Source organism: Carassius gibelio, chromosome B19, assembly GCF_023724105.1.
Source record: "Carassius gibelio isolate Cgi1373 ecotype wild population from Czech Republic chromosome B19, carGib1.2-hapl.c, whole genome shotgun sequence".
NCBI classification, from domain to species: Eukaryota; Metazoa; Chordata; class Actinopteri; order Cypriniformes; family Cyprinidae; genus Carassius; species Carassius gibelio.
Genome location: NC_068414.1, coordinates 9,181,845 through 9,197,273, shown reverse-complemented (window position 1 = coordinate 9,197,273; position 15,429 = coordinate 9,181,845). Strand labels below are relative to the sequence as shown.

The 15,429-nt window shown below is 36.1% G+C and overlaps 1 protein-coding gene across 1 annotated transcript; it reads right to left on the bottom strand.

Moving 5' to 3' along the window:
- Positions 1-1,415: 1,415 nt before the first annotated feature.
- Positions 1,416-9,661, bottom strand: psmb10 (proteasome 20S subunit beta 10). Its single transcript, XM_052584547.1, has 8 exons — positions 9,441-9,661; positions 9,227-9,320; positions 8,865-8,962; positions 8,635-8,775; positions 7,947-8,062; positions 7,765-7,823; positions 1,696-1,847; positions 1,416-1,532 (listed from the first exon to the last, which is right to left on the bottom strand). The coding sequence occupies exons 1-8, from the start codon at positions 9,497-9,499 to the stop codon at positions 1,421-1,423; spliced, it is 831 nt and encodes a 276-aa protein (XP_052440507.1). The 5' UTR covers positions 9,500-9,661; the 3' UTR covers positions 1,416-1,420.
- Positions 9,662-15,429: the final 5,768 nt, after the last annotated feature.

The window sequence follows — 15,429 nt, the reverse complement described above, 5'->3', positions numbered from 1 at the left end:
CAATGTATTACAATTTTTATATGCATGACATTCTATTTTTATAGGTGTTACTGATTGGTTACAATGTGTATACATAAACCATTTGTGTGTTTACCTATTAACTGCAGAATCTTATTGAGCCCTGTCCTATTCTGAGACATGTAATGAATGTTTCCTCCTCCAATTTTTACCAATTTCTCTTCCTACACCAACTTTCCTTTGAATATTTCAAAAATATTTTCCTTTGTCATTAATATCGCAGTTTTCCTGTCATGGATTTTGTGTATACCTTTATTATAGACAGGGAATTGAGGACGGTCATACAGCATAACATTAGGAAAGTGAGGAGAAAAAAATAAAAACACCCAGACTATGGGTAGTATCCCTTTCCAACCCTTACTTCCATTATCCTATCAAATAAAAAGTTGAATACCCAATTATACATCCAATTTCTACAGCAACATTAAAAACAACAAGTGGACCAATGTGCTGTACAGATTATAAAAACATAAGCAAATAACACACACACACACACACACACACACACACACACACACACACACACACACACAAACATTTCACAAATAACATTTCACTGCACAATATCTGCTCTGCTATCAGTCTCTGGGAAATCACACACAGGTTGCTGAGAATCCTTACCTTAGATACACCATTATAAAGTGTGCAATGTTAGAATGGGTCTTTACTGATGTAATGCTTCCCACTGGTAACATTTGTGACCAAAACTAAATCTCATGCTTTCACTAACTTAAATTTAATAGATATAATAAAATATTCACTTACAGTAGCTGGAGAAAATGATATTGAATGGTTTAAGTGTTGTTTTAATTTGGGAATAACATAATGGGACATTTCCCATCACGTTGAAATATGTGCCTATAGAAAGACTGTAAAACCTTTTATTGGTTAATATTCGTCAATGTGAACTAGTAGTATAATTTCCCCTTCGCATACAACAAATTAATATTAATTTTAAGGCTTTTTAGTGTTCCTGTAGCTCAACTGGTAGAGCACTGCACTAGCAACACATGATATGTAAAAATTGATAACCTGAATGCACTGTAAGTCGCTTTGGATAAAGGCGTCTGCTAAATGCATTAATTGAATTGAATTTTAATTTTATTACATGAACAAATACACAAATGTCTTTTATCTTTCATATAAATATATTTTAATAGGTTAATGACAGGTGTAAGGAAAACTCTCATTCAGTATCCGTCAGGTCTCTTCAATATTTTACAATGTTTGCAAAACAGTTTTGAGCAGCTCAAATGCAAATAACTGAATACAGGGGAAGGGTACAAAACATTTTAAACCCCAAAGAAAATACACTCTATCCTTGATCTCAAATTTTTAAACTAAACACGTACAGTATCCCTCATATTTTCCAATGAGTGAATCAGAGAATATACTCCATGTCTCATTCTGTGTCCATCACTTGGACAGATTCATCCACAACATCCAGTGTTAATGGAGTCACTGTTTTTGTGAGCACAGCAGTAGTGCCTGGCTTGTATCTGTATGTACCCTCCCTGGTTCATTGGAAGAAAGAGAGAATATTTAGTTCAGCATTTATGTATAGCTGTAAACTCAGACAGAGTGCTGCAGGAATTGTGTGTTTTTGTAGACCGAACACTGGCAACCTCAGAACAATGTGTATATGGGAAAATTCTGATGGAAGTCTATATATCTCACCTCATTCCTTTCTGAACCGGCTGGTCATATCCTCTCAGATAGTCTACAGTTTTGTCTGTGATCACACACAGGTCTACATTGCTGCCTGAACCTAGATCACAGAAGATGCCTGCAGTGATGGCATCTCTCACCAGCTGCTTTGCTTCCTCCAACTTTTCATTCCCAAGGGTTTGTGTAGAAGTGTGTTTGGAAAGAACAAATACAGAACATGAGTTTTAGACGTGGGATTAAAAAAAGCATATGCAGTGCAAAAATTGGTTCAAATAATAATTGTTTTGTTTTAATTGATTTATTGATTGATTGGTTGAATATTTATTCATTTATTTATTTCTGCAAAATATAATAGAAAACTGAAATAATATACATATGTATGTATGTATACATATTTTGCCCCATATATAAGGGCTTTTGAAAACAAATAATAAAGAAAAATAAATTTGAAAAGAAAATAATAATTATAATAATAATTATATTTATATGTGTGTGTGTGTGTGTTTATCATAATATACTGTATCAGCAGTTTTATATTGTACTGTTCTATTATTCACAATTATTCAGTGGACTGTAGTTCATAAAAAATATATATTATTTTACGTATGTCGTTTTACTAAATACTATTAATATATTATTACATATTATGTTATTATATGTTATTATATATTTGGACTTTTATATTCTTGAGATTCAAGTTTCAATTTCAAGATTTCAGTTCAGACATAAGCCCTATTCAAACGGTACTAGTTTTCTAAACTACGTTTGAGTTTCAATTCTTACCACCGGACGTCTGCGATTTTCATTTACCAATTCGGACGGGACTAATCTCCGAGTTTATTACAGAGGTGGGAGGGTCAGTTTTGTCCATCTGGGCATCACAGAGATCACGCGCTCTGTATGCATGCATTGTTCGGTTCCGGAAACAGAGCCCCTGCAGCAGGGCAACTGGGTGACAGTGAGGCAGCGTAGTCGTGGGTCAAATCACCACTCTTCTGTTTCCGATCAAAACATTAAACAGGTTCTCCCCACTCAGTGATGCACCCACTGAAAAACCTGATGAAAGTGCTCTAGTTATTGGTGATTCTATTGTACGGAACGTGAATATAGAGATGCCAGCCACCATAGTCAAATGTTTACCAGGAGCCAGAGCGCCTGACATCTTGGCAAATTTAAAAGTGCTGGCTAATGCTAAACGTAAATACAGTAAGATTGTTATTCATACCGGCGCTAATGATGTTCGACTTCGCCAGTCGGAGATCACTAAAAATAACATTAAAAAGGTGTGTGAACTTGCAAGTCAAGTCAAGTCACCTTTATTTATATAGCGCTTTAAAAAAACAAAACACATTGCATCAAAGCAACTGAACAACATTCATTAGGAAAACAGTGTGTCAATGCAAAATTATAGTTAAAGGCAGTTCACCATTGAATTCAGTGATGTCATCTCTGTTCAGTTAAATAGTGTCTGTGCATTTATTTGCAATCAAGTCAACGGTAGATGAAGTGACCCCAACTAAGCAAGCCAGAGGCGACAGCGGCAAGGAACCGAAACTCCATCGGTGACAGAATGGAGAAAAAACCTTGGGAGAAACCAGGCTCAGTTGGGGGGCCAGTTCTCCTCTGACCAGATGAAACCAGTAGTTAAATTCCAGGCTGCAGCAAAGTCAGATTGTGCAGAAGAATCATCTGTTTCCTGTGGTCTTGTCCTGGTGGTCCTCTGAGACAAGGTCTTTACAGGGGATCTGTATCTGGGGCTCTAGTAGAGGTCAGCTAATTCTCAGCACATCGAGACTCTTTCACCTAGATATCACACTATAGAGACTGTGTCTGTTCCCCGAACTACAAAATACAAAAAACGTCCAAACCAAGTTAAGATTAACAATTTAATTGAGGTTCAACAAATAAAAAACAGATGTAATACAGAGAAACAAATGATAAAGCTTGGCTTATTGAATATCAGATCCATTTCTACGAAAACACTTTTTGTAAATATATAGTGGCTAAATTAACGAAAAATAAAGCCTCAACAAGTGTTGACATTTCCCAACCCCAAAGCAGTAATGACTTTATGAACTACTTTACTTCTAAATCGATACTATTAGAGATAAAATTGCAACCATTCAGCCATCAGCTACATTATCACATCAGACAGTGCACTTATAGACCCCCTGAGGAACAGTTCCACTCATTCTCTACTATAGGAGAGGAAGAATTGTATAAACTTGTTAAATCATCTAAACCAACAACATGTATGTTAGAACCTATACCATCTAAGCTCCTAAAAGAGGTGCTTCCAGAAGTCATAGATCCTCTTCTGACTATTATTAATTCCTCATTGTCATTAAGATATGTCCCCAAAACCTTCAAACTGGTTGTTGTTAAGCCTCTCATCAAAAAACCACAACTTGACCCAAAAGAACTAGTTAATTATATATCAATCTCGAATCTCCCTTTTTTGTCCAAGATACTAGAAAAGGTGGTATCCTCACAATTATATTCCTTCTTAGAGAAAAATGGTATATGTGAGGATTTCCAGTCAGGATTTAGACCGTATCATAGTACTGAGACTGCTCTCCTTAGAGTTACAAATGATCTGCTCTTATCATCTTATCAAAGTTTACATGCACTGGATACTACTGTATACACCATGGAGCTTTGAGTTTCATCACTGGTCTTAAAGTCCTCACTCACCACTGTGAACTGTATGAACGTGTTGGATGGTCTTCTCTGTCAACACGGAGACTTCAACACTGGTATGTTTTTATATATAAGGCTATTTTAGGTCTTCTTCCATCCTACCTTCTGACCTACATCAGTGTAAAAGATATAGGGACTTACAATCTTCGGTCCCAGGATCTTGTTCTTTTGTCTGTACCAAGTGTTAGAACTGAGCTGGGGAAAAAGGCATTTAACTTTGCTGCTCCCTTTGCATGGAACAAGTTACAGAAAAATTTGAAACTTAATAAGCTTGTCTCATTGGTTACTTTTAAGAGGATATTAACTGACTTGGAAACAGCCACATCTGGCTGTAGTTGTTCTGCATGATATGTTAAGGATTTGTGGTTGTTGTATCTGCTATTTTAGTTGTCTTATGTTATTGTGTATTCTGTGTTGTATGTATGGTTGTACTGCTGCCTATCTTGGCCAGAACACTCTTGAAAAAGAGATTTTTAATCTCAACGAGTACTTTCCTGGTTAAATATAGGTGAAAAAAATAAAATAAAAAAATCATCTGATCGTGGGTGTATCTCTGTATTAGTTTTATTGGATCTTAGTGCTGCGTTTGACACAATTGACCACAACATTCTTTTGCATAGACTTGAACACTTTGTTGGCATTAATGGAAGTGCATTAGCATGGTTTAAATCGTACTTATATGACCGCCATCAGTTCGTAGCAGTGAATGAAGATGTATCATATCGATCACAAGTGCAGTATGGAGTACCTCAAGGCTCAGTACTAGGGCCGCTACTCTTCACGCTTTATATGTTACCCTTGGGAGATATCATCAGGAAACATGGTGTTAGCTTTCACTGTTATGCTGATGATACTCAGCTCTATATTTCCTCGCGGCCCGGTGAAACACACCAATTTGAAAAACCAATGGAATGCATAGTCGATATAAAAAACTGGATGACGAGTAATTTCTTACTGCTAAATTCTGAAAAACAGAGGTGTTTATTATAGGACCTAAAAATCTGCTTGTAATAACCTAGAACACTGTCTAAGACTTGATGGTTGCTCTGTCAATTCTTCGTCATCAGTTAGGAACCTAGGTGTGCTATTTGATCGCAATCTTTAGAAAAGCCACGTTTCTAGCATTTGTAAAACTGCATTTTTCCATCTCAAAAATATATCTAAATTACGGCCTATGCTCTCAATGTCAAATGCAGAAATGTTAATCCATGCATTTATGACCTCAAGGTTAGATTATTGTAATGCTTTATTGGGTGGTTGTTCTGCACGCTTAGTAAACAAACTACAGCTAGTCTAAAATGCAGCAGCAAGAGTTCTTACTAGAACCAGGAAGTATGACCATATAAGCCCGGTCCTGTCAACACTGCACTGGCTCCCTATCAAACATTGTATAGATTTTAAAATATTGCTTATTACTTATAAAGCCCTGAATGGTTTAGCATCTCAGTATTTGAATGAGCTCCTTTTACATTATAATCCTCTATGTCCGCTACGTTCTCAAAACTCAGGCAATTTGATAATACCTAGAATATCAAAATCAACTGCACTTAATGCCTCATCTGTGGTCATTCTTCAATAAGGTTCATTAGTTAAAACTGCATTAGTTAACATATATAAATAACATAAATAATAATGAACAATATTTCCACAGCATTTATTAATCTTAGTTCATGTTAATTTCAGAATTAACTAATGCACTGTTAAAATCACAAGTTGTGTTTGTAAACATTAATGTACTATGAACATGAACATTGAATAACTCGTTTTTTATTAACATTAACAAAGATGAATAAATTGTGTAATAAATGTATTGTTCATTGTTCATTCATTTTCGTTAATACATTAATGTTAACAAATGGCATCTTACTGTAATATTTATTCATCATACTGTTGAACTTGACAGTATTTTCTCTCTTGTTATTTCATAAGAGCTGAAAAAGAAGACAGAGAAAGCCAGAGTCTTGTGCCCTGCGTTTATCAGTATCAATATTATGCTCGTTGGGTGAAAAAGAAAAACTCAATAAACAAAGTAAAAAAATATTTGACTGATATCTTCCCCACCCCAAGGTTTCTATAGATATCACGATATATCGACATCATGAATTCTTATGGCCACAATAACCGTGATATGAAAAATCTAATATCGTGACAGCCCTACTTTGAATATCAGGTTCTTGCCTTCGGATTGGTCAACGCTTTCAAGGTCTTTGGTATTTTAACTATGGTATTTTGATAATACCTAGAATATCAATATCAACTGTGGACGACAGATCCTTTTCCTACTTAGCTTCCAAACTCTGGAATAAACTACCTAACATTGTTTGGGAGGCAGACACACTCTTACAGTTTAAATCTAGATTACAGTTCCACCTCTCTAACCTGTCTTACACATAACACATCAATACATTTTCAAATTTTCAAATCCATTAAGAGATTTTTAGGCTGAATCAATTAGATATATAATACATACATAACACCCAATGTACTTGCTACATCTTTAGAAGAATGGCATCTACGCTAATATTAGTCTGTTTCTCTCTTATTCCGAGGTCACCGTAGCCACCAGATCAAGTCTGTATCCAGATCAGAGGCCCACTGCAGTCGCCCGGATCCAGTACATATCCAAATCAGATGGTGCATAAGCATCTAGAAAGGACCTCTACATCTCTGAATGTCAGTGGAGACCGGGACAACTAGAGCCCCAGATACAGACCCCCTGTAAAGACATTGTCTCAGAGGACCACCAGGACAAGACCACAGGATACAGATGATTCTTCTGTACAATCTGACTTTGCTGCAGCCTGGAATTGAACTGCTGGTTTCGTCTGGTCAGAGGAGAACTGGCCTGAGCCTGGTTTCTCCCAAGGTTTTTCTCAATTCTGTCACCGATGGAGTTTCGGTTCCTTGCCACTGTCAACTCTGGCTTGCTTAGTTGGGGACACTTAATTAATAGCGTTTTCGTTGACTTGATTGCACAGATACTATTTAAGCTGAACTGAGGTGGATGATGCCATAATTGAATTAAACGATGAACCTGCCTTTTTTTGCCTTATTGACACTATTTTCATATTTAATGCTGTTCAGTTGCTTTGTTGCAATCTATATTTTAAAAAGCACTATATAAATAAAGGTGACTTGATTTGACTTGACTTTATTTCCAGGGCCAAGATGGCTGCACGTCAGTAAGTCATTGACAGTGTTAAAACATGTTTAGAAATCCATTTTAAAATCCATAGAATATTTACATTTTATTTTATTTTATTTTATTTTAATGTGATATAAGTCCATATATCCCCTTGATTACAACTACAGTAACAGCAAATATGCAATACCATGTGTAAAAATATTAATAAGAATGTCTATAAACAGTTGACTGACCTCCAAGTTCGACTTGTAACGATCCTCAAATACAGAAATGGCAGAAGCTGCTCCAGACCCTGAAAAATATGTTTTTGCTAAATAAGGCCAGGTGGTGCAAACAGTGCTTTTTAATCTTTAAGATCAGCATTTTGCTAGATTTCATGTTCAAAGAAAGGTAGTAAAAAAAAAAGCAACTGTACCCATAGTAAGGAAGGGCAGCTTATCATAGGAACCATGCGGATAGACGCTATAGAGCTGTGGGCCATTAACATCCACGCCTCCCACAATTAGAGAAGAACCAATATGCCCCTGATACCTACAACAATGGCAAACAATCAGTCCTAGTCCTAAAACTATTCTGAAGTAGTCCTTCAAGATGGCCAAATATGTGATCTTGGACCACAAAAACAGTCATGGGGTCATTTTTTTAAACTGAGATTTGTATATTAACTGAATGTTAAATAAGTAAGCTTTCCATTGATGCATAGGAAAATATTTGCAAGATACAACTATTTGAATATCTGGAATCTGAGGGTGCAAAACAATCTAAATATTGAGAGAATCGCATTAAAAGTTGTCCAAATTAAGTTCTAATGCATACTACTAATCAAAAATTACGTTTTGATATATTTACTGTAGGAAATTTACAAAATATCTTCATGGAACACTATCTTTACTTAATATCCTAATGATTTTTGGCATAAAAGAAAAAAACAATCATTTTGTCCCATACAATGTATTGTTGGCCATTGCAAAAAAATATACCCCAGCAACTCGTTTTTGTGGTACAGTGTCACATATTATTAGTTACTAGAAATAATAATTTAAAGACAGAGTGATGTAGTCATTCAGTCAAACTAATTGAACTATATGGCAAACCTCCTTCACCTAAACAGCATCTGTTTCAGCTGTCGGGTCACCATGGTGACAAGAGGAGGCCGTCCTGTGCTGAGTGAGTGGAGTTCCACGTTTGATGACATCATCTGAGTAGTGACCTCAGCATCTGCCGCAACACCAGCACCGCAACAACTTTTGTGGAGAGAGGAATAAACAACAGGCAATGTAAAGAAAGGTTTAGACAGAAACTCCAGTGATGAGCAACTAAGGGACTGACTTACTAGATTTTGGGAGCTATGTAATGGATTTTCATGCAGTTTTTATCAGCTACAACCATGTCATCTGTGGCTCTGGTGTCTGCACCTAAAATCACTCCATCCTATAAAAGAATACACATTTTATTTTTTTATTTCTTTCAATTAAATATTATACACCATTTTATTAATTTACTAATTTAGTATTGCAGTGTTTATTTTCAATTAATCAATAACTTAAACACTTCATTTTCATTTTCTCTACCTCAGCAGATTATACACTATAAAATTACAAATACAGAATAACTGAAGAATGACTGATTATGTGTATGTACTTAGGCTTAGTTAAATATGTTATCGGTAATAAAAGGTGCTTTGATAAAACAGACTTTGAATATTAGGCCAGCGATGGTGGTGCCAGTCTTCCTGGCGTTTGGCGCACTGTAACCTTTCTGTGACAAGTTTGCTTCAAGAACAGCATTTCTGTAAAAATAATATACACATCATAAACATTACAACATGTATAATAGTAGGCTACTTAGCAATCATTGTACATTGTATTTTATTTCTTGAACACGTTGTCATTAACTAACGATGTCTCACCTGCGTGTGTTCTCAAAAGAGAATCCTCCGGTCGTTGCCTTAGTTGATATGTTTAACATCTTTCACCTGCACTGTATGATAGTATCTAAAGTTATAGCTCTAACAATCAGTCTGGAGTAAATCGCTATCTAAACACCGCTTATGTTCTTTTACTCTCCTCGCTTTACACAAAGAGTCGGTGTGTCAGCGCTTTTAACGCCCAAAACTGCAGAAAATCCTTCTTTCACTTTCACTTCTGACACATGATCGCATCTCGGTCATTCAGTCGAACGAATTGCTTACTGGATGGTTAAGAGTTGTTTGTAAGTGCCTGAAAATATGCCTAATTAATTAAATGGCTTAAAAAGTGTTAGTTATAGTTATATTAAGTAGAAATATACTTGATTTAATATATAAAAGTAATATATGTATCTTAACATTTAATACTACAGTGTACTTTCATGCAAATGATTTTCTATTCTATATATAATTTTACAGTACAGTATACATCTTTTTATATATATTTTATTCTTATATATTTTTGTTTACTTTTATTTCATACTTTCATAGCTATATTTATGTATATTTTCATCTGTGTTGTATTCTTTAATAATTGCACTGTTGTAAGATTAATAAGGGAATTAAGAGCAATATAACTCAAAGGGGTTTGAATTACAGTCAATAAGAACCAAATTAGTATGCATATTATTCAGAATTAACGTTTAACACTTTATCAACTATTCGTCCACCGATAAGTTGAAATCAGGGTATTTTATCAATTCTAGACAAAATATTATCCCGTGGCCTACAGTAATAATATCATGAAATTATGATAACTGATTTTGAGCAAGGTAACTTAATCTACAGTTTAAGGCAGTAACTTGTAAGCACACAGCACAAGACACTAGTATGTAAAATCAAACAAGGCTTTATTGAACTACTCTATACACACAAACTAAACTAAAGAAAACACACAAACATTCATTCAAACAGTGACAGAGAAAAGTGATGTTATTAACGAAGGGTGAATGGAGTCCCAAGTGTCTAGCGTTAGACACTATTTCTTGACCGCAACCTGAGAGAATCAATCTTCTAGCACTTTAATCTTAGTTTGTTTCCTTAAGCCTTTTGCATTGTTCAAATTCATTAAACCTTGCGTTATGTTCGGGATGAGAATATCCACTCAAATAAACTGCTGTAAAAATGTGTCAGATTCATATTTTTCTCTTTTTTTTCAACTTCAGTCCTGTTCAACTTTAATCCAAGATTTTAACTCTTTAATTGCCAAATTCATAAATGATGGCCTGTGCAAAAAAAGGCTTAGTTTCTGTCTTGTTTATGGAGTATAACAGCAAATTATAGTGTTTGTGTGTGTGTGAGATTCTTGATTGTTGGTGGTTTTCCCTGTTGAGAAGAGGTAACATTTGTTATTTTTACAGTTGGTCACTAGGTGGGACCATTAACCCTTTAGATAGGCCAGTGCAAAAAAAGCTTAGTTTCTGACTTGTATATGAAGCTATATGGAGTATAACAGCATATTATATTGTGTGTGTATGTGTGTGTGTGAGAAAGAGAGAGAGAGAGAGAGTGTGTGTGAGAGAGACCTTTGCGCACTTACCTTGATGTATTTGAGAAAATCAAAATGTACACCTCAACTCTCAGAACTACATGGAGTAAATAAAATTGTATTTATGCACCTGCTGCCTTTTGATGGTGGTGATAAGTATAGACTAAACAAACACACTTGCATGTCATCGTGCTGGTAATTTAATGGTGAGAAGAGCAGCAAGTGTAAAAAGTGTAAAAAAAAGTGTAAAAAATTAAAATCTAATGCTGCACAAAAACTAACAATGCATCAAAGCCAATCTTGTTACTAATCTTTGATATGCCCAAGACTGTAATAAAATTTATAAAAAATATCTAGTCCACAATCACTTTTTTAAATTGAAAATATGTAATTGTGTGTGTTTTTTTCCCAAATCAGAGACATCATTTATGAACTTGGTAATTAAAGAGTTAAAATCTTGGATTTTAATTTTAAACATTTGGTAGTTTTGATCAGAACTGAGGTTTATTAATAGATTTATGTAAAAAAAAAATTTTTTTTTAATATTTATCTGATACATTTTTACAGCAGTTTAATTTAGTGCATGTTTTCATACACAAACATAACAAAAGGGTAATGAATTTGCCCAGAGTGTACCGTTGAGTTTTTGAACAATTTCAAAGTATTTTCCCAAAATATGGGTCAAAATAAGATTTGTCACCAAAAATCATTCCATTAACTCAAACACAGAGAAAGTTGTGGCCAAAATAAGACTTATTCTTTGCGGGAGACTCTTTCTGTGACGAAGTTCAGCAAAGGATCTTACGGAAGAGTTGATGAGTTTTGAGTGAGCTCTTGGTGCAAAATACATATACTTCCCATAGTTGAGGTGGAAGTAAATAAAGATTTAGCCGTGATAAGTGTTTAACACACAACATTAACTTGAGTAATATAAAGCATGCATAATACAGAGAATTCGCATGTATGAGGCAACTTCTGGTGATTAGTTTCTATAACTGAGGTAAAAAAAAAAAACTATGAATAGGCTGTAATGAAATGTAAACTCACAGAAATAATTCCACAGGTTATATAAAACATACATGTTAAAATATATGTGAGGTAAAAACTTGTAATCATTTCAACTTATTGGAAGCAATTTTGAGACCGTTGTTTGTATTAAACCACAAGTGGGTTAAATTTCAGTATATTGGTTTTGGAAGACAAAGTTCCCTGGTTTAAGGTTTTTGGTGATCCTGGGCCAAAGGAATACCTTAGCATCCTTCCTGATTCCTGATAAGGCTGGGGATTTATGCATTGCGTACACAGAGGGCTGAACACTTGATTAGCAACTTAGCTAGAGCTCATATGAGTGGAGACCTCAGCAAAATGACTCTCTTAAAGACTCAGTTGTTTTTTTGAAGCTTTGATTGCATTTACAGTGTGCAATATAACATGTGTTCATTTAATTAATTTTAATTTCTTTAATTACGTCTTTAAGCGAAATTCCACAAGTTGCTATTTTATCTGTATTTTTAACAACAATATCTCCCATTTTGAAATATTAAGAGATAGGCCAGACATTTGAGAAAAATCTTTAATTATCTCCATTACTCTAGTAACCTCTTATTGATCTTTTAAGAAAAGGGTGGTATTGTCTGCGTATTGCGGGATTTTCATTTCTTTATCTTGGATTCTAATACCTTTAAACACATTGTTCCCTTATCAAAAGCTACTCTCGATGCTGTGCTCAATAGCGCTAATAAGAACATTCTTTATTCGACCGGTTGTGAAGCATGTGTGTCAAACACGCCAAGAATTGGCTTAAATAACCTCGGCAGGTGACGTCACTGATAACATGCACCTTCAGGTTATAAATAGACATGAAATGGAAACATCCTCAGGTTACCCCTTTGTCTGAAGCGAATGCATATAGGGAGCATGAGATGGATCTGGAAGCTCTAGCTGAACGGGTAATGGAGAGACTGTGGCTGTTGGCGCTCGACCAGGTGAAGGTCGATAGACGTGGCAAAGCACTATTTGTGTAGGGAGAAATGAGGATGTGCAAAATGGCGATAGCAATAAAATGGATACAGACAGCTCGCGAATTGAACAGGATGTGGTTAATGAGGTGGATTCACAGCAAAATCTCTCTGAATTGCAGATTGGAAATATGAAGATGAGAGATAAAATGTGAAAAATAAAAGTGAAAGTGAGTGAGAAAGGAAAAAATCAGCCTCAAGAACAGCAAGAATTTATTGGCATGGCCCCTGAAGTCACTGTGAGGATGGATTTCAAAGTCTGCGGTCAGATTGGAGAGAGTGGGCGAAAGGATAAGCTGTCATTCACTAATTTGATGCACCAGGTTGACAATGGGCTGAAAAGTGGCCATGGTGAAGCAGAAATTATTGAAGCAGTAATAAAAGCTATCAGCCAAGGATTGAGTTTATGCAATATGTTGGAAATTAAAAGAGATCTCACTCTTTCACAGCTGAAATCAATATTGAAGGGACATTTTAAGGAGGACAGTTCTACAGACCTTTATTACATATTGTTGAACATCACTCAAAGTGCCAATGAATCACCACAAGCCTTCCTTTTTAGAGCCATTGAGCTAGTTCTATGCTCGGTTGGCACAGGTTTGATCAGTGATCATAATAAATTTCAGATGAGGCCATACCTGGACGTTTAAAAAATCTCAGATAAAATGTTGATAAACAAAAAGAACGAAGCCACCAGTGATGAATCAGAAAGACCAAATAAACAAAAGAAGGACATAGGGAGTAAAGTGGCAAAACTACACAAATCCAGAAATGCTGGTTCACCCATGCACACAGAATGAAATGACAGCCAAAGTGTTGGTTCAGGAACAGTCAAATGATATTGTCAAATGGGGATGCAGAGAGACACTAGCAGCGGAGGGGCGGAGAGAATCATAGTTATATGAGATGGTTAAACTCCTGAGAGAGGAAACTGCAGAACTCTGTAAAGGACAAAACAACCCTCCTGAGCATATAGTCAAGGGAAGGTCCAGCAACAGAAAGGGATGCAGAGCTTGTCAGGAGAAAGGAGAAGAGGATCGATGCAAGCACTGCTTCAGATGTGGAGTCATGGGTCATGGTGACAAAGGGAATGGAGCAGTACCCTGATATCATTTCAGAAGTGGTAAAGGAAGCCTTAGACCAGGCCGTGTGCACCGGGATGCTGATGGGCTGTCAAGGATGCCTCTGGACATGGAGAGTTACATGCAGACCTGTTCGTTAGAGGCTAGCCCAAGAGTCATAACTGCTGTCACGGATGCACTTCTCCTGAAGCCAGAGGAAGAGAGACCCGGGAGTTGTCCAACCATCTTAACAACAATTTGCTCTGAGGCAGAGCAGGAACAAGGAGCAACACAAGAGACCAAAGTGACCCCAGAGGAATTGAGTGTGGAATTGACTACGTGCTAACAGAACGTTGGCCGAGGTTGGTGGGACGAGATGGTCGCGATGAGCTGACTGATCTGTACAGGCAGAGAAACAGGTTGTATGTGGATGAGGAAGGAGTACTGTGTCGACAATTGGCAGTATGCACTCAGACAGTGCCAGGGCTCTGAACCGGTTCAAGGAACGAAAACGAAAACCAGAAACGAACGATATTTTGACAGGAACAGAACCAGAAACAGAAACTAAATTAATTTTTTTAGTTCCGAACTGAATCGAAAATTTGAAATGGACATTAACCGGTTAATAACGTTATTTTATCGTTCCGTTTAATATTTGAAATTTGCTGTCAACCAATCACGAATTCCAGCAGTACAGCATACGCAAATGTGACGCTGAAGCCAGCGAGTGAAATGTCCGCTCAGCTGTGAACTCGGTCAAGTCTCAATGGCAATGCACCACCTTCAGGGCCGGATTAAGACCAAATTAGGCCTGATGACGCAGCGCAAAAAGGGCCTATTTTTTCTAGGCATTGGTGCATGTGCATTCGACACTCAAGTAGAGACCTGGGAGTACCGCGGGACCCAGCGCAACCGAGTGCGTCGAGGGACAATATTTGATTGGTGAATGCGGACGCGGGCAGCAAGATATTCTTGTGTGCGGGTTGCGGATTTTTTCTTTGCGCTTGTAATCATGCACTTACGGTACGGGTGCTGAGAGCAGTCCAAATGGATGTAAAGAAGCTGTCGTACACACGTTTCCTTTATACTTTTGCTTATCTTAACTCATTTTGTGTTAACTCGTTTGTGTTGTACATTAATTATTTTAAATCGTTTATTACTGATTGTAAATTATAATATTAATGATTTTCATTCATATATATATATATATATATATATATATATATATATATATATATATATATATATATATATATTCATTTTCCAAGCATTTTAATGTATAGTTTTTGAGAAAACTAAAAGCAAATTCACCCAAAACAAAATGCATCCTAGCAATTGCAGTTTATTCCAATTTTCAACATTCA

Coding starts and splice junctions, on each gene's coding strand:
- psmb10 (XM_052584547.1), bottom strand. CDS start 9,499: ATGTTAAACATATCAACTAAGGCAACGACCGGAGGATTCTCTTTTGAG. Junction 8,776..8,864: donor TACATAGCTCCCAAAATCTA/GTAAGTCAGTCC, acceptor TCTCCACAAAAG/TTGTTGCGGTGCTGGTGTTG. Junction 8,063..8,634: donor CTGAAACAGATGCTGTTTAG/GTGAAGGAGGTT, acceptor CCATTGTTGTAG/GTATCAGGGGCATATTGGTT.